Source organism: Stomoxys calcitrans, chromosome 1 (assembly GCF_963082655.1).
Source record: "Stomoxys calcitrans chromosome 1, idStoCalc2.1, whole genome shotgun sequence".
NCBI classification, from domain to species: domain Eukaryota; kingdom Metazoa; phylum Arthropoda; class Insecta; order Diptera; family Muscidae; genus Stomoxys; species Stomoxys calcitrans.
This window is the reverse complement of record NC_081552.1, coordinates 14,658,596-14,682,813: the sequence shown is the minus strand read 5'-3', so window position 1 is coordinate 14,682,813 and position 24,218 is coordinate 14,658,596. Positions and strand designations below refer to the sequence as shown.

The following is a 24,218-nucleotide window of genomic DNA, read 5'->3' as shown; positions in this document are numbered from 1 at the left end:
AGATAATGGAACGCCCCATCCGGAGTAGCTGTAACTGCAGTCGCGGACAATCAACGGTATCGAGCGGAGGGTCTCAGTGAGAGGTCGGGCGGCACCGGCTCTTGTACAAATACTGAGCGCCTATGATGCTCGAAATGACAAGGCGAGTTATTGGCGCCTTTAAATAACCAATGGCCAACCTTTTCCCGCGGCAATCGGTCCTTGGGACCGGAACGAGTTTGTTCACCTACAGGAGCTTGACGAGGATCGCCACCTCCACATGAAAGTGTGGTGTGTAAAAACGACAACATAGATATTTCCAAAGAAGACAAATTAATCAAAGATAAAATACCGCAAATATACTTTTCTTGTTTTGTAAAAACTGAACTTAATCGTTTTTGTTTTCCCCATGGACAATATGGGCAACATTCATTATAGCTAAAATCGATAACATGTTATCGACTTCATATGCCATCACTGAAAGCATGCGCTTGATTTTATTTATTTTATTTTCGTTGAGTGAGGAAAGCATTACACAATTTTTGAAAAAAATGTTGCGTAGGCAGGCTAGGCTAAGAAGAGAGTATATGTTCGAAAAAGCTAAGCAATCCCGACGCCATAAAATAGATGAGAAAAAACAAAGATTGGCTAACAGTATAAAAAATAATAAAACAATACATCCAACATTACAGAAAGAAGCAATTGCATTGCAGGGAAAACTCAAATACTCGCTGGGTAAGTTATAACAAGGCATGTGGTTTGGAATTCAAAATAACACTTTGTTGCCTTATAGATCAAGAAAATCCTAATGTAGATGATGAATATCGCTATGCCGGCAGTGAGGATCCCAAAATAATGATAACCACTTCACACGAGCCCTCGGCCAGATTGAAAATGTTTGTCAAAGAGTTGAGACTGATTTTCCCCAATGCTCAACGCATGAACAGAGGCAAATACGAATTAAAGCAGTTTATACATGCTTGCCGGGCCAATGATGTCACCGATTTCATTATTGTCCATGAGCATCGTGGTGTCCCAGACAGTTTGGTAATATGCCATTTACCTTATGGCCCTACCACATTCTTTAATATCTCGGGAGTAGTTATGCGCCATGATATTCCCGATATTGGACCAATGAGCGAACAAAAACCCCACTTAATATTTCACAATTTCAAAACACCACTTGGTAATCGTACCATGACAATTTTGAAACATCTATTCCCGGTGCCCAAAGAAGATTCGAAGCGTGTTATTACATTTGCCAATCATGATGATTATATAGCATTTAGACATCATACATTCCAATATGTCAATAAGGAATTGGAGATGAAAGAAGTGGGACCACGGTTTCAATTGAAATTGTATCAAATTAAACTGGGCACTTTGGATGAAATACAAGCGGCCAATACGGAATGGGTGCTAAGGCCTTATATGAATACTTCGACAAAGAGAAGATTTCTATCGGACGAAGATGGCTGGTGTCAGGATGAAAATGAGACTTAATATTGCAGACACACGTAAATAAAATTATTTTTGGATAAAGTTCTATTTTTTACATTAAGAAATGTTAATAAATAGAAAAAAAATGGCGAGGCGCTGAACGCACATGGCTGACGATCACAAAAAAATAGCCAGCATGCATAATTTTTCCTTTATTCTAGCTGGAATAGAATCCAGGTGGTCAGCGTCGTAGGCAGGCAAGCTTACTTACTCTTCTTTGCCTTCCTCTCCCGCAAAGCCCACTGCATTTCTTCACGGTGATGCCACCTGTAACGCCAAGTCGTAGACCACATGATCCCCGCACGGGAAAGCTGTGAGCACCACACAGGCTGGAAGATTCAGGTCCAATCTGTGTGGTATTCATGGATGTCACGTGATGTTTAGCTTCGAGCTACCGGGTGTCCACAGGTTGCGGATAGCGGAATGCTCCTTACGGAGTAACTGCAACGGCAGTCGCGGACAATCACCGATATCGAGCGGAGAGTAAATCCTCCATACTTATCACTGCAAACTGTGGCATCGACAGGACATGGTCGTCAAACGGCAGCATTTGTGGTACAGTGCCAACATGAACTCGGCAGTTATGCTACAAGTATTGGAGATCCTCTACGAACTGCGACTGCGTTTTTCATCCGCTTTCATATAAACCAAAGGCTGTATGACTTACGTTTTGATTTAACGAGAGGGTCAGTGTTACAAAAGACAGCAGAAGCGTTGAACTGCTATCGAGTGAGTGCTGTTCATGGAGACCAACCAACTCCCACAACATCTGAAGAATTAAATCTCTCAGATAAGTTTTGGCTCATCTTTGACCCGCAGATGCAACGGTCTAGCATTGATGTCATCGTCCTCGAATGTAACATTGGAGCACTCTATTGAAGTTGTTTGCCCACCAGTTTATATGCCTAGTCAATCCTCTGGGACAACCCACCTTAGATGCGGAGTTCCTAGATACACAGTTACCACAACAACAAAAGTGGCCCTTAGTCCTGACGCAAACTCATTAAATTTCTGATTGCCAATTTCTCTTGTTATAAGTACGACACTAACCACGCTGTTCTTTCCCCAATGCATGTGTTAGTGTGTGTAGTGGCAGATATTTTGTCTACGCAACTACACTACTCCCGTCGTATACACCAGAGAACTGGATAAGACCCAGTATTTGGCTCCCAATAGACACTTATAAAAAACACTCAATCGACCCCGGTACGTGATAGCTGTGAGCACCACACAGGCTGGAACATGGAGGTCCGATCTGTGTGGTGTTCATTGCTGTCACGAGAAGCTTAGCTGCGAACAACCGGGCTCGTCCACAGGTTGCGTATAGTGGAATGTTCCATACGGAGTAGCTGAAACGGCAGTCACGAACAACCAGCGGTATCAAGTGGAGAGTGCCAGTGAAAGGCCGGGCGGCACCGGCTCTTCCACAAATACTGAGTGCATATGATGCTCTATATGACAAGGCGAGTTGTTGCCGCCTTTAAATAACCTGTTCCCGCTGCGATCGGTCCTTTGGACCGAAACGAGCTTGCTCACCAATAGGAGCTTGACGAGGATCACCACCTCCATATGAAAATGAGGCTACAACAACTGGACTCGTCCACATCGTTATCATAAGAAATGCATTAGTATATCCCGATACCATAACAGGAAATTTCGCTCGGAGGTACGCAGCTCAAATGATATTTTCTTTGCGTGATTTTTGCAATTACGAATGTAATTGAATGATTATATAGCTCCACGCAACTTGAAATAAAGTTATATGCAAATAACGACGTTTAATTTCAGTACATATGTACATCATTAGTCAAAAATTATTAAAAATCGGGCAAAATAATGAATCAATGTTTGTCGTCATCTTGTAGTCTACACAACTATTTTCCAGTGAAAACATAAATGTCTCGGCTGCAACCGAAAATTTCGCAGGAGATGCATACCTAGCCTTAAGTGGAATACGTACCCCAAACAAAAATTTCGGTAGCAGCCAAACATGCTGTCAGACTGAGCGTTGCAAGTAGAAACTTTTCCCGAAACTATGAGGACGTCCATGAAGAAAAGTGTGTGTTGCCCGCACTTGCAGTCAGACTGAGTTCCACTTTAGGTTCTCATTTCTTTGAGAACATGTCTTGGATGGTTCAACGGTAGGAACTATTAGGCATTCTCCTGTTCCTGTGGCATTACAATGAACGAAAACGTTTAAGTGAGTCTGATGGCAGACTGACTCTTAAACCCAACCTAACCTACATTTTCAAAATAAAAACGCTCTTTCGCATCTGTTGATTAATTTTCAAATGTTTGCTTAGCATCACTGCCAACTGTGAAATCTATTTTTGTAATCACAGCTGTTTTCTGTCAACCGTTTGTGCTCTAGTGTGGATGGGGTAGGAAAAACTTATTTTTTCGCATAGTCCGTCATTTTTGTTAAAAAGTATTTCCGTTTTTAATTAACCCAAATCTTGAGCAAGAACACTTGAGATTGGAAGACAGACATGTATTAGAGAAGCCTTTAATTCACACAAGAAGTACTCTCACAATCCAAAAGCATTTAGAAGGCAAAATTATTTTCATTTCATTAGCATGGTAAGTATGTTACAAAAAGGGGCCGCGGAGATTGAGGAAAATTGTCAAATTCTTGTTTTTGGAAAAATGTGGCAATTATGAATATTAAGACCAAAAATAGAATTTACCCCAAAAAATTTGTTGGTTACGTTCTCATTGACAAGTAGCGGCTGCCTCAGTGTCTGCTGGCGAATTACTGATCATATGGCTTTTTACCTATGCCTTGTGTATTTTCAGGCAGTGTTGGGTGCTCAATTGGTAATCACACTTGTTGTGGTTAGTTTTATTCAGAAATTCAATGCTCATCTATCTTTTGCCAAATGGATTTTGTGTTCCACCGGTCTATACCGCTACTTACATCCCACCGATGATGAGCTCAGAGCAAAGGCAGGAGTACCCAAAGAAAAGCCTCAAAAGGGAGGCAAAGGGAAATTTGGCCACCATCAGAATGGCACACATAATCCCAAAGAGGGTCAATTCCATATACCCCGCAGCATAGAAGTGGACTTGGAGACCTCTCCGGTGGTAGCCAGAGATGTTATACATTTACGCTACTACACCGAATATCAATGGCTGTTAGATTTTAGCATATATGCTGCCATTGTGTACATTATATCCGAGGTGAGCAACGGGCAATAGCATGGCCACTCAACACATTAAACGCTCATGTAGTTCTCATGCTAATGTTAATCAATGTATGCTCTAAATGTTTTAATTCTTTCTTACCAGGTCTATCACTATTATATTCCTTTGAAAAATGAGGTCAACCTAAGCATGGTGTGGTGTTTATTGGTTGTCTTCTTTGCCCTGTAAGTGTTTGCTTTTTGTTATCTCCAGTGAAGTGTTTTTTTTTTTTCAAACTATTTTTTCTTTCATATCTTTTTTGTTTTGCAGCAAATTATTGTCATCTCTTACTGTTTTATATTTCCAAAGTCAAGACTCTATCGGTGAACGTTCCATGGTTATAGTAGCTTGTTTGGTTTACCTACTCATAGCCATGATTGTGTTGATTATTGATGAAAAAATTTTGGAAACAGGATTGGAGGATGCCTATGCTAGCTTTAATGCAAGTGCCTCGAAATTTTTAAATGAACAAGGACTACAATCGTCGTAAGTATTTCCATAAGATCCGAACATATTTCCTGGCAACATACAAATATTGTAATTAACAAAGTGAAACATAAAACGTGCCAAAGAACTCTGAGAATTGAAGTGATTTGGTCGGTAGATACTCAGGTGGGCAGATACTCAGGTGGTCCCAGGTGACAAACGGAATATGCATTTGCCACGTTGAGATCAATTCTAGTCCAGCAAGGAACGTAGTTGAGCGGGTTAGATAAACCGCAGCTGTAATGGGCGGCGGATGGCCTTCAAGAAGAGAATTCACTTGGTATCTGTTCGTCGCTTCGCTTCCATATCCTCGTCCATTGTAACCCACCAAATTATAAATATTTTTCAAGCCCATGGGCTAATTTCCACATATACAATAATGTGCAAAAGTGTGTATATACCCACAACAGCTTTCTATGGTGGTGGGCATACTATTTCCTCGTCACTAAAAACCTCCGGTGAAAGAAGTTCCGGTCCATACGACCGATTGCCGCGGGAAAATTATGGCCATTGGTTAAGTAAAGGCGCCAATAACTCGCCTTGTCATATCGAGCATCAGAGGCACTCAGTATTTGAGCAAGGGTCGAGTGATAGTTACGTCTTATTCCGCAAAACGTTCAGCCGCCCATTCCTATTCGCATAATTATTGTAGCAAGCCACCACCCTACCAAGCCAAGAAGCTTGAGCAGAGGAGGGTTCCGTAAATCCCGGCAAGGGTTAGTTGCGGATTGTGGAATACTCCAGACAGAGTAGCAATCGAGCGCAGTCTCAGTGAGGGGCCGGGTGGCACCGGCTCTTGTACAAATACTGATTGCCTCGATATGGCAAGGCGAATTATTGGCGCCTTTAAATAACCAATGGCCACTATGTTCCCGCGGCGATCGGTCGTATAGACCGGAACGAGTTTGCTCACCTACAGGAGCTTGACGAGGATCGCCACCTGCACATGAAAATGTGGCCACAACAATAGGGTTCCATGAATCATTAGCATGATCGGCGCTCATCAGTTTCCATATCTGGTCAGTTTGCCGGCTCCCGCGTTCCGCGACACTCCTTTATGTCCCGCGATCCCACGGCCATTCCTGAAGTTCGAAAAAACACCTTGACAGTCTTGATCCATATGGACCGACGCCAGAGCCTTTCGCGACGGCTTACTATCCATTAGAGATATGACAGTATGGTCGGGCAGTGCGTTCAGCGTAGCGAAGCCTCCGCCTTAGAGACGCTTCACCCGTCTAAAAGCCTATGCAAATGCAAATTTGCCTAGAACATTCCATTAAGGAATAGGGGCAAACTTTTCACATATCAATGAGTGTTGTACGATTTAAGTTTAAGCTAAATAATAAAGGGCCTTCTTTTTATAGCCGAGTCCGAGGGGAGAAGTTTTTAAATGGCAAAGTTCCTCACAAATGTCGCTAGCATTAGGAGAGGATAAACACCATTGACATTTTTTTCTGATGTTCTCACTAGGATTCGAACCCAGGCTTTCATCTCATAGGCGGACATGCTTACCTCTGCGCTACGGTGGCCTCCGAAAGCCTATATGTCTCCATAAATTTCAAGGAACTAGATTCCTTCCTCGGTGCCCCCATCCAACTTAGAGATCCATCCACGTATAAAGAAAGCTGAGGGAAAGAGGTGCACCCCATCCCAAAGCCGATCTCTGGGAAGACGGTGTACATATAGCTGGTCAGTGTATGTCCAGCTCGTCAGCAACGAAACCGTCGCGCCGCATATACCCTTCCGCCACGTTGCTATATCGTCACCACGCCGCATCTTCATTCCTAAGGCATAGCCGGAGAATGACCAAAGTTTGGGGTGCGCCAGGTTGCTGACCCCCTCAGTCTAAGGCCGATCTTTATTCCCACACACCTAATATAGGTGCAAAGACTTTGTAACTCATCAATCATCCTAAGCTGCTCGGAGCCGGATGCCACACCAGGCACCCATTGGTCGAACCGGCTTAACTACCGCCGTAAACATCCAGTGTACCGTCCCCGGCCCATGGAGTTGAGGAAAGGAGTAGATCTCATTCAGTCTAGTCTCTGGTAAAGAACCACGCCTAAGCACTTGTTTTCCGTACTGAAGAGTACTTCTAAAGGTTCCAGTCTGAACGCGGCTTGTTTTTATTTACACTATTGGTAAGTCCCCTCGTTGTGGTTGTTGTTGTTGTAGCAGTGTGTTGTGTTCTATCTTTCGTTTGCATGATCCTTCGAATATTCAGGATTTGGATTTGGTTGGTCCCTGCAATAACAGCCCAGAAGGTATTGCTTGAACAGTAGTTATGTCTTCGCGCGGATAGGATCATTGGATGTGATTTACGTAAGAACTGAGGAGACAGCCCGTCGCAGTTTGAAGAGTGGAACTCTGATGGATCTGAATATTATTCCACTGCGTGTCACATAGCTGACGAGACCACACTGGCGCTGCTAAACTTGCCACATACTGGCCAATTGCTTTGTACAAGTTTTCTTTGTCAGCACCCCGGCAAGTGACTTGAGGACCTTGTTGCATGTGGGGAGAATGTGTAGGAGTTGTCATTTATGACACCAAGTATTTTATTTAGTGGTCGGAATCGTTTCTCCTTCGTCTATCACATTCAGCTCATTATTCAATTCACGCGTATCTGTAGTGAACAATGTGGCTGAAGATTGCTGTTAGATATCTCCAAATCTCTTGAATGGTTTAGGGCCTGATGCCATGATCGTACAATCGTCCGCATATGGTGCGATCTTTATACAGTCTGGAGAGAGTGGAATGGCGGATAGGTAGAAGTTAAACAGTGCCGGAGATATCACCCCGCCTTGGTGAGCTGCCTGATTCACTCTACGGTGTTCGATTTTTTATCCCTAACTTCTACAAATGACTGGCGACCACACAGATAATTTGGGACCCAGCGTGTCGGGCCTTGCATCACGTTGGCGATGTCCCCAAATAGTTCGGCATTGATGTTGAATGCCTGCGATAGGTCCAGTGCAACGACGGCCTTCATCACATCACATGGCCTGGGCTAATTGAAGCAACGTCAAATGTGTGCGGTGATGTCATGCAAAGCAGTTGTTGTGCTATCAATCTTTGGAATCCATGCTGATTCTTGGCGAATGAAAATTCTCCAACGAGGCTCTGGAGGAGTGGTCCCTCAAGCGTCTTGGCTACTGATGAGAGAAGGGAGATCGGTATGTACGACTTTCCCTTACTCGGGACCTTTCCAGGCTTCAGTAAAGGGTGGCTCGGTCCATCTTCCATACATCGGGATGCACAATAAATTGATGGTTGAACAACCTGGTGCATCTCTACGGATCGGTTTCAGTTAAGTCGCCAAAAATGACTGAGATCCTGTCATCCCTTCAACCCGGGTTCGAGAGTGACTAAGTAGTAGACCACAGCTTGCCTACACAGTTACCTAATTTACATTGCTCCAAGTGTTCCAGCCACAAAATTCGACATTTGTGCAAGAGCCGGTGCCGCCCGGCCACTTACTAAGACTCTCCGCATAATACCGCTGATTGTCCGCGACTGCCGTTGCAGCTATTCCGTATCGAGCATTCCACTATCCGCAACATGTGGACGCTCCCGATAGCTCGCAGCTAAGCTTTTCGTGACGGCAATGAACACCACAAAGATCGGACTTCAATGTTCCTGCCTGTGTGATGCTCACAACCTCCGTGCCGAGGTTTCTTCGTAATCTTTCTAAGCAGCCTGTGGTATCTTACTAGAATAAGTTTAGTTCCATAGCTCCTGCTGTTAGTAAGTTCCATAGCTCCTGCGATCCGAAGTAGGGTAGGGGTTATATAGGTTTCGGCCCAGCTGAAGATTTGTGTTAATGACCATTTGTCTTACTAATTTTTCTTCCTTTTATATTTCAGTGGACCCGCCTCCAAACTCATTGTGAAATTCTTCATGGCTGTTTGTTGTGGTATTTTGGGCTCTCTTTTCACCTTTCCCGGTTTGCGTATGGCTAAAATGCATTGGGATTCCCTGCGATACTGCCAAGAGAGTAAAATTAAACAAATACTATTGAACATTAGCTTTGTGTTGCCATTTATTTTGGTCATTTTGTGGATTAGACCCATTAGCCGAGACTATTTGACTGTGCGAGTATTTCAGGGAATGGAAGAGCCTTTGTAAGAGAGCTTTATAACATATTTTTTATTTGCATCACCTAATTTTTGTACACAATTTTAGAATGAAGCCACACATGTTTGAAACTCTGCGTCTCATATTGGTTATCTTGGTGGTGGTGCTAAGAGTAGCTTTAATGCCAATTTACTTGCAGTCCTACTTGAATTTGGCCTATGACAAAATAATGGATTTGCGTAAAGAAGCAGGACGCATTACCAATGTGGAATATCAAAAGAAGGTATATACTTGCATTGTTAAGCCGCTATTACACGGCATGCCGTTGTCTTATGACATACCACTTTTTGTATTCACATGTAATTTAAAAAGGTTTGTCATGTCAAAATTGTACATTTACATACGATTTATCATTTTTGCTATCACACCTGTATGTTATTTTCGTATGGCATGCTCTCAAAAATGTGAACAAATCCGATTTTTTTTATGCGTAAAAATTGTTAAAGTTGTGAGAAAGGTGGGTAAATCATAAATTTGTGAAAGCAAAATTTGGGGTTGCTTTCATTCGACTGACAACAAAAACAGCTATGTCTTTATGTCTTTTTTCAGAAGGAATAGAGCACGCTCTAAACCAAAAAAATTACATGTGCTATTTTGAAAAACGATTTTCATATGTTGATTTCATTTGTATCACACGACATGTGTAATTCCACAGGCTGGGTCACTCGAAAGTCAAATCAAATATAAAACAAGTAAAAGCGTTCTAAGTTCGGCCGGGCCGAATCTTATATACCCTCCACCATAGATCGCATTTGTCGAGTTCTTATCCTGGCATCTCTTCTTAGGCAAAAAAGGATATAAGAAAAGATTTGCTCTGCTATTCGAGCGATATCAAGATATGGTCCGGTTTGGACCACAATTAAATAACATGTGGGAGACCTGTGTAAAATGTCAGCCAATTCGAATAAGAATTGCGCCCTTTGGGGGCTCAAGAAGTAAAATAGAGAGATCGATTTATATGGGAGCTGTATCGGGCTATAGACCGATTCAGACCATAATAAACACGTATGTTGATGGTCATGAGAGAATCCTTCGTACAAATCAGGCAAATCGGATAATAATTGCGACCTCTACAGGCTCAAGAAGTCAAGATGCCAGATCGGTTTATATGACAGCTATATCAAGTTATGGACCGATTTAAACCATACTTGACACAGTTGTTAAATATTATAACAAAACCCGTCGTGCCAAAATTCATTCAAATCGGATAAAAATTGCGCCCTCTAGAGGCTCAAGAAGTCAAGACCCAAGATCGATTTATATGGCAGCTATATCAGGTTATGAACCGATTTGAACCATACTTGATACAGTTGTTAAATATTATAACAAAACCCGTCGTGCCAAAATTCATTCAAATCGGATAAGAATTGCGCCCTCTAGAGGTTCAAGAAGTCAAGATCCCAGATCGGTTTATATGACAGCTATATCAAGTTATGAACCGATTTGACCCATACTTGGCACAGTTGTTGGGTATCATAACAAATTATGTCGTGCCAAAATTCATTTAAATCGGATAAGAATTGCGCCCTCTAGAGGCTCAAGAAGTCAAGACCCAAGATCGGTTTATATGACAGCTATATCAGGTTATGGACCGACTTGAACCGTACTTGGCACAGTTGTTAGATATCATAACAAATTACGTCGTGACAAAATTCATTTAAATCGGATAAGAATTGCGCCCTCTAGAGGCTCAAGAAGTCAAGACTCAAGATCGGTTTATATGGCAGCTATATCAGGTTATGGACCGATTTGACCCATACTTGGCACAGTTGTTGGGTATCATAACAAATTATGTCGTGCCAAAATTCATTTAAATCGGATAAGAATTGCGCCCTCTAGAGGCTCAAGAAGTCAAGACCCAAGATCGGTTTATATGACAGCTATATCAGGTTATGGACCGATTTGAACCATACTTGGCACAGTTGTTGGATATCATAACAAATTACGTCGTGCCAAAATTCATTCAAATCGGATAAGAATTGCGCCCTCTAGAGGCTCAAGAAGTCAAGACCCTAGATCGGTTTATATGACAGCTATATCAGGTTATGGACCGACTTGAACCGTACTTGGCACAGTTGTTAGATATCATAACAAACTACGTCGTGACAAAATTCATTTAAATCGGATAAGAATTGCGCCCTCTAGAGGCTCGAGAAGTCAAGACTCAAGATCGGTTTATATGGCAGCTATATCAGGTTATGGACCGATTTGACCCATACTTGGCACAGTTGTTGGGTATCATAACAAATTATGTCGTGCCAAAATTCATTTAAATCGGATAAGAATTGCGCCCTCTAGAGGCTAAAGAAGTCAAGACCCAAGATCGGTTTATATGGCAGCTATATCAAAACATGGACCGATATGGCCCATTTACAATACCAACCGACCTACACTAATAGGAAGTATTTGTGCAAAATTTCAAGCGGCTAGCTTTACTCCTTCGGAAGTTAGCGTGCTTTCGACAGACAGACGGACGGACATGGCTAGATCGACATAAAATGTCACGACGATCAAGAATATATATACTTTATGGGGTCTCAGACGAATATTTCCAGTAGTTACAAACAGAATGACGAAATTAGTATAGCCCCCATCCTGTGGTGGAGGGTATAAAAAGGAACTTTACTGAATATTCCATTATTGAATAGTGTCAATGATAGGTGTCCGATTCACAAATTTTTAAAGAGATAATAGTTTGATAAAGCATGCGAACCAAAGCCTTTCAATCCAGTGACACAATCTCAGTGGTTTTGGAGGTCTTTACGATTATTGAACATTTAATTTCCATCCTTGACTTTTCCTAGATTTCTTCCATATTTTATTACCTCTGCGTGGTGACTCTACAATTTGCGGCTCCCATTATATTGTGCCTATATCTCACATTGATGTATAAAAGCTTGGGAGGTTTTAGTTGGACTGGCATATACACCGAATCTGTTCTACAACATGAGTGCTCAGCAGAACTAGAGCCAACTGCGGCAGCTACGGTGCACGAGTTTATCGAAAGCAGTGGTGCTGGGTTGAGTCTAACAGCAGAGGAGACCCCTAGTGATTTCAATATTATGGAATCGGCTCAGAACTTGCATAGTTCCTTAATGAGTTTGAAAAATGTAAGTTTTTGAAATAATTTGGCTGAGTTGTACTATTTATTTGGTCATTACGATATCCTTAGGTCTTTACCACTGAGGTATATAAGGGCTTCCTAGGTTTTGCTGCCTGGTGGAGTTATTTCACCTTATTTGCCAGTTCTTCCTTGGGCATCATCTACCAATCGTACTTCAACAAAACCTGAAACTTTTAATATGGATGTTAATCGAATTACAAGCAAACACAAGCAATACGATTTTTTTCAAGAACAAAAAAAAAACTGTTAACACATCGCATAAAGTCATTAGGTAGTAAAATTTATGTCTTATATTTTATTCATATCCTATAAGAAGTTGAATCAAACAACACTGCACTATCTTTTCTCACTCGCCAGTTATCATTGTAATGAGTTTTTTTCTTTCACTTTAGACACCTACCATAAGGTCCCTGTCCTACCAAATAGTTGTAATATTTATCAGAAATTTTTAAGTAATTGCCATAAATTTTAGTTTTTGTGTGTTTTTATTAATATTTATTATTATTTTTGTATAGACTTCATTTTTTTATAAAACATGAATTTCTTGTCCAACATTAATTATGGTTGTTCGAATATGTGTTCGTTTTTTTTTTCTTAGATTTTAATTTATTTGGAAATGGATTTTCCTTTTTTTTACTTAAAAAAGAGATGATAATTTTAATACTTTTATAAATTTATATACTTAAAGGTGTATATAATCATATGAATAGTGTTTATAGAGAAGAGTAAGATTGTTGGAGAGAGAGAGCTTATACCAAAAGAACAGAAAAAAGAATAACTGAAAAAACCTATTATTGTGTAATTCGTTTACTTGTTCGCTTCAAGGCGGTGGTATGGAAGATCGGAATGCCATCAGTGTTTTTCAATGATCAAAAAATTAGAGGTCCGAAGAAGGGAAAAGATGAAATCTTTTGGCTACAACAACAGCAAGCTTGCGGAGAGTCTCTGTGAGAGGTTGGGCGGCACCAATTCTTGCACAAATACTGAGTGCCTATGATGCTCGATATGAGAAGGCGAGTTATTAGCGCCTTTAAATAACCAATGGCCACCCTGTTCCCGTGACGATCGGTCCTTTGGACCAGAAGGAGCTTGACGGGGATCGTTGCCACCTCCACATGGATATGTGGCTACAAAAACAACAGAGTTACTTGTGACCCAGTTTATTACATTTGCAATTAATTAATGACGCAGCGACACGTTGCTACTATTTTACTCAGTATCACTTCTACGGAACGTGTTCGTTCGCATTTTCTTTGCCACAATTATTTTATAATGCGTGTTGATAGTGGTTCGGGCGAAAATTCAAAGTCAGTACTAGGCTTGATTTGATGCACTCGCCTGAAAGCCTACTACCGACTTCATTCACAGCGAAAATGCCTATTCAATTATTGCGAAATCTGACCGACTCTGTTCTTTGTCAGAACACGAAACAAAAATCAAACAACAACAAAGACAACAGTATTGAAACAGAGTTGATTCGGTCCATTTCTTGAGCATTTAATTACATTTGCAATTAAAATTATCCTGATGCCGCAACATGTCGCTACGATTTTGCAATCCCATGGCAGCCGGTTGTATGTACCGGATTGACCCGATGAATTCCTTTATCGCCAAGGTCTGCCGCCTCAATGTACCACACACTGCTATTACAACAACAACGATTTTGCTCATAGAACTCAATACCACTTGTACGGAATGTGTTCGCTAAGTGACCTGTCCTATGTCAAGTACCGAATGTCAAATACCTGGGCGTGATTCTTGACCAGAAAGAAAACTGAAGAAGCAACATCGAGGGAGGCTGAATGCGCTCCAATCCAAGAAGTGAACTTAATGCACTGTACTCCTGTCGCAACTCATTAGGAAGAAGTGGGTCTTACGCAAGGGACGGCACACTGGATATTTACGTGATGGCGCCCGACACGGGATAACTATGAGCATCACATAGGCTGGAACTTTAAGCTCCATTTTGTGTGGTGTTCTTCTTTATTACGAGAAGCTTAGCTGGAAGCGTCCACAGGTTGCAGATAGTGGAAGGCTGCATACGAAGTACTTGCAATTGCAGTCGCGGACAATCAGCGGTATCGAGTGGAAAGTCTCAGTGAGATGCCGGGTGGCCCCGGCTCTTGCTTAAATACTGAGTGCCTGTTATGCTCTATACGACAAGGTGAGATATTGGCGCCTATAAATAATCAAAGATCATCATATTCCCGCGTTCGTATAGACCGGAACGAGCTTGTTCGCCTATAAGAGCTTGACAAGGAGCGCCACCTGGCATCGGGCACTGGATAACTGTACTATTTGCAGGATCTATTCTGAATGTAAAGCCGGCGCTCTCTCCGTGATTGGAGACTAAGCTGAGGAAGGAATATCGAGGAAAGGGTCAAAAGAGTGCTGAATGCGTTCTACTCCAGTGGCAACTCGATTCAAAGGAGTTGGAAATTAGGCCGGGAACAGTGCACTGGATGTTAACGGCGGTATTTCTGCCTATTCTCGGGTTTTGCACAACTCGGACCTCTGCAGGATGGTTAAGAAGTTACGTTGTTGTAGTTGTAGCCACAGAGTTGCGGAATGGAAGCAGTCCTGGCCAGAAATGATCCTGGTTCGATAACGGTAAGTAAAGACGATTGCAGTGGGAATTGTAGATGGCAAAGGGAACCTCGGCGATGCCGATCTCTGGATTAAGAAAAAGTGCCCCGAGAGAAGCACTAAATGTCATACTTGATCTTAGGCCTTTGCAACTATTTGTTGGTGAGTATTAGCGAAGATTAGACTGAAGGTGTTAGGAGCACTGAGCGTTCTTCTGTTCTGGGGGATGGCGTTTCAGTCGTTTTGTCGAAAAATGATTCCTGGGCAGCGGAGGTCCTGCATTTCTCGCGTTTTTCTGCATACATGGATGGGTCTAAATTGTATGGTGAGGCCGGGTAGAAGTCTTCATTGAGTTTCATGGAATCAGGAAGTCATATAGGTATCTCGAAGAGGCTAGAGTTTTCAGGCTGTCCTGAAGGCACTGGAGACGATTTCGGTGCGAAAACGACTGCCCGGTCGGATAGTCACGACACACGTCAATTGTCAAGCGGTGCTGTAGATTATGTAAGGTAGAGACTGGTTAGAAGATGCAAAAAGCTTATTCAGACCATAAGGGATGGCTCAGCAGGGCCCCGGGTCATCAGGGAACACTGTTAAGCACAGTTTCTGCTACGGAATCGCAATTGAAGCAAATGAAACCACGCGAATACACTGTTATGTGTAACTGTACCGTATATAATAGTAGTACTGCGTAACAACGAGGACTCCACATCGATCCTACAGAGGATAATAGACGAACACCTCTTTCCAGGGACTATCGTGGCGCAGAGATTAGCATGTCCGCCTTTGACGCCGAACCCTTGAGTTCAAATCCCATCGTGAAAATATTCAGCGCTGGCTTTCCCCTCACTAATGCTGCGTACATTCTTAAGGTATTTTGGCATGTTAAAACTTCTCTACTAAGTGGTAGAGATAAAAGAGAAATAGAAAAAGAGTAATATACCGTGTTCCTTAATGGAATGGTCGTGGGAAGTTTTACATTTACTTCTTACATGTTCTGCATTTATTCCAGTCACAAAGGCCTCTTGTCATTTTGGAGCTAGCCTGAATTGGCTGACTGGATGATGTTCTCATCGTTGAAACACACACACACAGCTGGTTGTACGTAAAATTTCTACCTCTTCCGAACATATGGCGAACATAAAGGACCTAAGGGCGAGATAACCACATTCGAAAATTTCTTGATGTTCTTGCCAGGATTCAAGACCAGGCGTTGTTGTACGCGGACAGCTCTGGCTTCAGAACCAAGCGATACTTGTAATATTTTTAAATCGCCAAATCCCTGCTTACATAATGGCCATTCTACATAAGGTAACATTGATAAGCAAAAAACAAAATTCCTTACATACTCTATTTCATGAACTCTTGGTCATATTTCCTCTCAACCAACCACCACCAATTAACTCATTCTGCCTTTTATAGCCTTAGTGCATTGTGTTGTTCCTGTTTTTTTACTTCTATTGCCTACATATATAAGCTTAAAAAAATGTCTATTTGTTTAACCTACTATTTTGTGAATGAAGTTCTGTTCGCTCCTCCAGCCATCGTTTAGAGACCCAATATTTGTTCCTGTTTGTAAACGGCATGATAGGCATTACGTATCAGAACGTAGGGGAAGCAAGACTCCAACAAATCCATTGTCAAGAAGGGCGATTGTTTAACAATTTCATCCAATAAGAGATAAATGGACTCACGATTGCGTGTGGCATCACGATCCGATTCTTGACCCAAACGCAACAATGATGATGAGGCCAAAGCCAAAAATTCTTTCATGCGATCTTCAATGTCATTTTGACCACATATGGTGAAGAGGGCGCCAAATATATTATTAATGGCAACTGACATGCAGTGGGTGTTGTTGGAGTGGCCATCGATGGAGGCACGATAAAATGAGCTATCATTACGTGCCAGTTTTGGTATGGAAACTGCCACAAAAACCATTAGCAGACAGGCAATCAAATGTTCACCTTCATCAAATTCGGGTTTTTTCGATTTCAAGGTAGCCGCCAAGGTGGGATCGACTTTGCACATAAGACCCGCCGAAGCAGCCATCTCAGAAGCTACACGTATTTGATCACCACCGGGTAAATGCTCTTGAAAATCCTTGACAGAACTCAGCAAGAAGGGTATACGCTTCTCCAGCACATCCACCAAGGCCTCATGAACCAAATTGCGGAAGCATAATATGACTCCAATGATGGTCATTCGTTGTAGAACCCGATCCACATCTTGCAGATTCTTAAACTGCCCCTTCATTACCTCGGGTTTGTCAAAACTGGTGCGTAAGGTTATAAGAACTTCTTTGTTCACACCCACCAACGATTTGAGTTCTTGCACTTGATTTGCAATGTGCCACATTAGGGTTTCATTCAAAGACTTAATGCCATAGGGGCCCACCAATTCGGCTAAAGCGCGCAGCTCATTAAGATCCGAGAACTCTTGGGGGTTGAAGGGTACCCAGCCCTCAGGGGAAATGGGAACAAAAGCTTTTTGGTTATTGCTGAAGACAATATTGCCGGCAGAAACACGTCTCAACAGGACTTCACTATACCTGTAAAAACAAGAAAAAAAACTCAGAGGGACTAAATTCATTTTATGTTCAATTTTCACCTACCATGTATTATACAAAGCCGCTATGGTTTTCTCTCCATGCGAGTCCAAAGCCTGGGTCTGTTGCAATAGACAATTGTTGAAGACCCGGGTCATATCAATGTGCACATAATTCTCCACCGTTTGCAAAACATTCATATAGGCTCTCACCGAAGCCAAAAGCTCAGAAGGTTTGGCTATTTCCATGGTATCGGGATTGAACATCACCATTCCCACCAAATCACGTGAGAAACGATGCTCTAAATTCTGACATAAATATTCACGCGGGGCAAAGGCAAATTCCCACACATTAACAGTAGCACAATAGTTGATGGCAAAGCACAATTCCGTCAAAGCCATATGCAGTTTATCCATGGTTGTCAGATCTTCACGTGTCTTGCGGTAGGACTCATCGCCAGGCTTGCGTATATCATCAAATTGTTTCTTGGATTTATCCTTCTTCTTGCGTGCCGACTGAACTGACAAGATTTTGGCACAATGTTTGGGCAGCAAGGCATCTGCCATGGTACATTGTTCATCACATATGGTGGTGATAATGTTCTTAGCTTCTTTGGCCATTTCCTCAAGGAAGATATTCACCACACTTAAGGATCTTTCTCTTATGTGGTGACGCTCTTCTGGGCACATTTCATGGGTGCAATTTTGGAAGTGACTACATATTAAAGGGAATGCTATTATATAGCGATTTTGTGCTGGAAATTCCAGGCACATATGGAATTGATCATCAAACATTTTGCTGTAGAAACAGAAAATACTCAAGTCTGAAGTTTCTACCAAAATCTCATCTAAATTGTCCACCACACGGGTATGAAATACCATCGAATCCAACAGCCTTGCCAATTCCACGTGCTCTTGAATGCGCAACACTGCCTTGCCCACACTCATGTATGTTTGTAGGCGGAACCAATCTAAACGGAAAGCTCTAAAATCGAACAGTTCATTGTCCTCCACTTGTTTAACTGTCAAACTCGAAGCTGTATTGTATAGCGAGGAGAAAATTACACTTTCATCTTCGGGACACATTTGTAAACTTTGCATGCGTATATTGAGATCGGTGGAATCGAAACCGGAAAGATATTGCACATAGTAGCGTTGCATCACTTGACTGTACTTGCGCACCAGAGCGCGTAATTCCTCCATGTGAAACAACAATTCAGGCAATTGGCGGTCCACCAAATCTTCGTTGCTTTTGCCTGTAAAGAAAATATATGAAAAAATCCCAACAGTTTCTAAGTCACGAAACTCACCCTTATTCTTCAACAATGGCGGATTATCATTATGCCTTAAAAGCCACAAAATTTCATCTCTGGCCAAGCATAGGCCTATAAAAATAAATATAGCCTTGGGGCCCAAAAGCCCAGGTTGATCGGTCATTATCAAAGCCAATTCTTTCAATGCGGTACGCAAAAACTTCCTGCGCTCTCTATGCATTAAAGCCGCCTTTTGCACTGCCGTCGTATAGGCCTCTTTAACTTCACTGATCCTTTTATTATAGCCTTTAATGCCATCAAAGAATGTCTGTATATACTGATGAATCTGCAAAACTTCATCACGAAACAAAGCCACCACCCAGCTTGAATCCAACGCGGACAACCATATCTTATTTACCTCCGGGTATTGGGCCAACATTGGGTGGTTTAAGAGTAAACCAAAAATAATCCATCTATCCATAGCCTCCAAAGACAGATATTCGCAGGACATGGTTTCAGTGCGCACTGCCTTCAGTAGAATTGCAGGATTGCCCACTAAACTTAGCTTTTGCATTTCACGCCATTTGTCGGCAGGCAAATTGCGCAAGGGATATATGGAGGTCAGAGAACGCAAGGCATTTGTCAACAAACGTTGATGTGGTATGAACTCTTCGGAGAGTTTTTTCAACGGTACTTCATAGTCCAATATCATTTGACCCAAACGTGGGAATCCGGCATCCGAGGCATTATTTTGTAATTCAAAGGCAGCATTATAAAGCCCCAAAACAGCTTTGCGATCTTCCACTCGCGACAAGAGAATCATTAGCGATACATAGGTAACCACCAGATCCAAATAGTTTTTGGTTAACTCAAAATTTAATATAATATCCAAATGTATTTGGCAAGCATCCATGGTGGTCAGTAACTCGCACACATTGTCCTTAAAATCGAGCAGATCCACAAAGGTATGATAATACAAGGATAAGGATTTAATAATTTCTGCCTTAATATTGACTATGGCATTTAGACCCTTTACATCGATATTTGGAAAACGTTTCACAATGAACTTAATCGATGACTCCAAAGACTTTTCTGATAGGAAACCGGGCTTCGATTTGGTATCACCACAGGCCTTTTTAATGTTGTAAACTCTGGTCAAAATTCCTAAACCTCTATCGTTGAGTATAATCAATTTTTCAGCAATTTTCTGCTGGTTGGGATATATGGGACGAGCCATGGTAGCTCCACGAATTTGGTAGCCGTTTGTCTGGCCTTAATTGACTGGAAACTGAGATGAATTTTCTATTGGCCCCACCTAGAAAAAATTTGTTGACTACTTTTTCGGGCAAAACTTATGATAAACTTCCTTTTCTTTTGAAATTCTTTAGAAGATATGTTTGAATTTATGTTCTAGTTGTAATTTAAACACTTTAATAACCATTAATTAATTTTATTCCACATTTTTCAACGGAATTTCCATTTTTTAACAGATTGATGACCAATTTTTGACGTCTATCTCTCTCTATAAGATAGTTACAGAGTTGCAAGGTATGTAAGTGTTGCCGACAATAAAAACAGGGTGACACATACAAAACGGTAACGGTAACTCATCATAACGAAATGGAATCAAATGTTAAATATAGTAAAATCTCCAAATTCGAATTTATGAGCATTAATAAATAAATTAATTTTTCTCGATTTCTTGAGCTTATTTGTTTGATTTGGTTGCAATTCCGTATGTAAGAGTTGGTACTAAGTTTGCCTTTCGCTCACGAAATTAAGATTGTGTTATCAATGTAATATTTTGTTATGACCACGTACATGCGCTAACTTGTACTAGCCTATGGTCAAATCATTTTTATAATAAACATACACAAAACTTAACAACACAAACACTTAAAAAAAACACGGGGACACTCTTTGGGATTCAGGTCCTTTGGTGTTCCGAACCCACACTTAGCCCACCCTTCCATGGTCCATAAAATCATTGCATCACTTGGTATGGATTCCACTACCTCCCTCTAACACGTACTTCTCTCTTTCAACCGTTTCCCCTCCCAAACTAAAAAAAACTCACTACATTTCAATTCTGTTAATACAGTACATAAAACATTTTTTTTTTTTATTAAAAAAAAAAACACAAAATTCCTGTCGTATTGAATTATTTAAATATTTTTTTCTTTAAAAATAAAATCACAACAAACGCAAAAAAAAAGATTCAAACCAATCTTCTTGCGGGTCCTACACAAATCTTTGGATGGGGTTCTATGCCCAATGTGGACTGGATTACTGTATCCGGATCTTTCTTTCCCTACCTAATTGAGCTCAGTTAAGTAGTCGTTTTTCTCCTTGCTAAATATTCAATGCTTTAGCAATAATAGAAACCCACAAGTCACAAAAAAATGGCACACATACCAGCCCTGTACCAATTGGTTCATCGTAGTATAATAACGCCGGAACCGACATGACATCTGATACTTATACGTACACACAGCAGCGCAGCACCATTCAATTCTCATTTCTGACAAAAAAAAAAAAAAAAAAAAAACAAACGCAAAAACACGTAAAGCCGACAAGAAGACAAAAAACACTTACAACATAAAAATAGGAATCGCTGTTCACACTGCCCATTCAGCATGGTCCCTGGCGTTTCATATGTGTCCTCGCCGTAAGTTATGCCGGCCCACATTAGCTGCGAGAAAATTGGTACACAATAGGTTGTGCATTTTGGCATGATGGTCAATTGACGACTAAGGTGGTCAGCAGCACTCACGCAACAAAACTCCGGCCGAGACGAATCCCGAGAGGACTGGACGGTGTGTGGGTGTGGTCCATTATAGTTATATCAGCTCCAGCATGTGCGGAAACTGTCGTACGTCCCTTACTCCACCTCTGCATCTGTATCGTGCTAGATCACCTTGTCTTCGCCAGAGACCAAAGTGGGGAACTTCCACACCCTGTTGTTTCACAAGCCGGGCAAAAATATCATCAGGGAATTATCTTTCACCATCTTTCAGTGTACATAGAGCCTTGTTACTTTCTTTGAAATTCCAGCCTCTCCATCGGATGCCGTTGCCCATTTTGTTATCCGGGTAGCCAGTAGCGCCTTGACTGTGGCGACTACTCTTAGCCGGTTGAATGCAAGTTCACCCCCAATAAGATTTGACCTAGGAGTACACATATAGATGACATTCACAAAAATAAATATCTAACCTATATTGCACTTAGTTCCTAGTATCGCAGTCGTATTTTGGCCACAGGCATCTTATCACAGTCAATATATCACATTTTGAGGCCCTTTGTATGAGCCACGCTCACTGGGCGGCCTTGGAGATCCTCCCGTTCATGCATATTATTGCCTATCGTTTTGACCACTCTAAAATTCGTTAACTTTCGCGCAAATTTCTCATTGAAATTCTTTTGGGAGTCGTAAATAATTCCGCCGGAAAACTTCCTGACCTGGTACAAATCTCACGACTCTTGCCCTTCGGTTATATTTTTTAAGCTCGCCTTATAGGCCTGATGCATATTCTGTTTGATCTTCTGTCGAATGAGCTCCAGGCGGTCCATTTTTGTCTAAGTTAAATATCTGATGTTTTATAAATTACCGCAACTTCCTTGCCAGTTCATAATCGGTTCCTTTGGTGTACATATGATAGCCAAACAAGGCAAAAAATGGAGTTACACCTGTAGCTGCGTGTACTGAGGTACGATTTCAGATAGGTAGAGGTCCCAATCCCTGTGGTCCTCTTCCATGTATGCCTTATTGCCGCCAGAACGGATTGATTAACCCGTTCTGAGGCGGTCGACTGTGGGAAATAAGAAGCGGTTTTCATAGGTTAATCTGATAGGTAGTCATAACGTCCTTAAATTGTCTTGAACAGAACTGTGCACCATTCTCACTATAGACAGTTACGGGCACTCCGAATTTCCTGAAAACCCCTTCCACTAAAAATCGTACTACTTTGCTGTCCGTAGCTTCTTTTAGTGACTTGAGGTAAACAAATTTGGTAAAGTGCTACATGACAAAAAAGATATACATATGCATTTCCACTTTTAGACCGGGGATATTTCCCTAAAAAAAAATTGTTGGCCGTGTTGTATAATTTACATTTTTGGTCTCTTTGCATGTTACACAATTAGTGACATATTGGCGGACTTGTAAAGTCATATTGGTCAATTAAATTGGTGCCTCAGTCGACTTAATGTTTTTGATATGCCACCATGAGCAGCCGTAGCTTAATCATGTTCCTATAGAAATAACAACATATGGGTCAAGTACTCAGGTACTCAAAATCTCCACTCGTATTCACCTAATTCCACCTTGCCCTCTTGCCTCATGCGTTTGAAAACCATGCTTTCCTGCACCCTCCAGTCAGGAAGTTTATATTGATTAGCTTCAATAATTTTTCAGAGCTCCTGGTAGTCGGACTTTCGAACTCATTCGCATCAAAGCCAAACAACCACTGCAAATCCAATTCATCTACGGTGGGGAGTCTTAACAGGGTATCGGCAACGATAGGGTATAGCGAAATCCGACAGACTCGTTTCTTTGCCAAATCACAAACAATAGTCAAACAACAACAAAGACAACAGCATTGAAGCAGAGTCGATTGGTGGCCATTTCGTGAGCATTTATTTATATTGGCAATTAATTGAAGCGAAATTTGTATTGGCGCAGAGACATGTCGCTACTATTTTGCTCATAGATCTTAGTACCACTTCTACGGCATGTGTTCGCATTTTTTTCGTCATAACTTTTTTATAATGAGTTTTGACAGTTGTTCGGCCGCAAAGACGAAGTACTAAGCTTAAGCTGGGTATGCACCTCCAACGAAATTTTCGGTTACAGCCAAGACATTTGTCTCCACTGAAAAATTGTTGTGTAGAATATAAAATAGCAACAAACACCGATTTATAATTTAATCATTTTAGGCTAACAAAATACATTTGTACAAAAATTAATCATTTTTGTTTGCAAAAAATTAATTTCATGTTGCATGGGCCTATCAAAGTATACATTTTTATTTGTAATTGCAAGAAAAAATTCTCCAATGCCTATTATGTTATCGGTAACGGTACCTGTAACGAAAATGTCGCTTAGGATATGTCTATGCATTTCTTATGGAAACGGAAATTTCGTCAGAGGTGGATACTGTCCTTTAAAAACCATTTGTTATTTTCACACAAAAAATTGGCTACACTAATTACTAGCATTAAAACATCTTTCGATTATTTTATTAAATTTTTATAAAAAGATCAGATCCAATCTTGAAAAAGGACAAGTCCTTAAATTCGGGGTATTCATTGTCCTGGATAGATGTAATTTTCATACAAATTTCATTGCACTGCACTGTATAGTTCTAAATTAACACAGCCAATATGAAGTTTGGAGCATAATATACATCACCCTGTAATCTTTT

At 41.3% G+C, this 24,218-nt stretch overlaps 3 protein-coding genes across 3 annotated transcripts; 2 read left to right on the top strand and 1 right to left on the bottom strand.

The window, feature by feature from the left end:
- Positions 1 to 474: 474 nt before the first annotated feature.
- On the top strand, positions 475 to 1,609 carry LOC106091569 (U3 small nucleolar ribonucleoprotein protein IMP4). Its single transcript, XM_013258120.2, has 2 exons — positions 475 to 714; positions 773 to 1,609. The coding sequence occupies exons 1-2, from the start codon at positions 531 to 533 to the stop codon at positions 1,480 to 1,482; spliced, it is 894 nt and encodes a 297-aa protein (XP_013113574.1). The 5' UTR covers positions 475 to 530; the 3' UTR covers positions 1,483 to 1,609.
- Positions 1,610 to 4,034: 2,425 nt separating this feature from the next.
- On the top strand, positions 4,035 to 13,200 carry LOC106091572 (transmembrane protein 161B). Its single transcript, XM_013258123.2, has 8 exons — positions 4,035 to 4,059; positions 4,276 to 4,659; positions 4,768 to 4,847; positions 4,933 to 5,148; positions 9,015 to 9,272; positions 9,334 to 9,508; positions 12,090 to 12,395; positions 12,458 to 13,200. Exons 1-8 carry the CDS (start codon positions 4,057 to 4,059, stop codon positions 12,575 to 12,577), a joined length of 1,542 nt encoding a protein of 513 aa, XP_013113577.2. The 5' UTR covers positions 4,035 to 4,056; the 3' UTR covers positions 12,578 to 13,200.
- A 3,202-nt stretch (positions 13,201 to 16,402) lies between these two features.
- Positions 16,403 to 20,308, bottom strand: LOC106091570 (membrane-associated protein Hem). Its single transcript, XM_013258121.2, has 3 exons — positions 18,853 to 20,308; positions 17,610 to 18,798; positions 16,403 to 17,546 (listed from the first exon to the last, which is right to left on the bottom strand). The coding sequence occupies exons 1-3, from the start codon at positions 20,030 to 20,032 to the stop codon at positions 16,544 to 16,546; spliced, it is 3,372 nt and encodes a 1,123-aa protein (XP_013113575.1). The 5' UTR covers positions 20,033 to 20,308; the 3' UTR covers positions 16,403 to 16,543.
- Positions 20,309 to 24,218: the final 3,910 nt, after the last annotated feature.

What these genes read in the sequence shown, in the direction of transcription:
- LOC106091572 (XM_013258123.2), top strand. An exon ending in TTGTGTACATTATATCCGAG is followed by an intron (nt 4,660 to 4,767) that starts GTGAGCAACGGG and finishes CTTTCTTACCAG; the next exon opens with GTCTATCACTATTATATTCC. An exon ending in CAGGGAATGGAAGAGCCTTT is followed by an intron (nt 9,273 to 9,333) that starts GTAAGAGAGCTT and finishes ACACAATTTTAG; the next exon opens with AATGAAGCCACACATGTTTG.
- LOC106091570 (XM_013258121.2), bottom strand. Translation starts at nt 20,032, where the DNA reads ATGGCTCGTCCCATATATCCCAACCAGCAGAAAATTGCTGAAAAATTG. An exon ending in GCCATTGTTGAAGAATAAGG is followed by an intron (nt 18,799 to 18,852) that starts GTGAGTTTCGTG and finishes TTTTCTTTACAG; the next exon opens with GCAAAAGCAACGAAGATTTG. An exon ending in GCGGCTTTGTATAATACATG is followed by an intron (nt 17,547 to 17,609) that starts GTAGGTGAAAAT and finishes TTGTTTTTACAG; the next exon opens with GTATAGTGAAGTCCTGTTGA.
- LOC106091569 (XM_013258120.2), top strand. Translation starts at nt 531, where the DNA reads ATGTTGCGTAGGCAGGCTAGGCTAAGAAGAGAGTATATGTTCGAAAAA. An exon ending in AAAACTCAAATACTCGCTGG is followed by an intron (nt 715 to 772) that starts GTAAGTTATAAC and finishes GTTGCCTTATAG; the next exon opens with ATCAAGAAAATCCTAATGTA.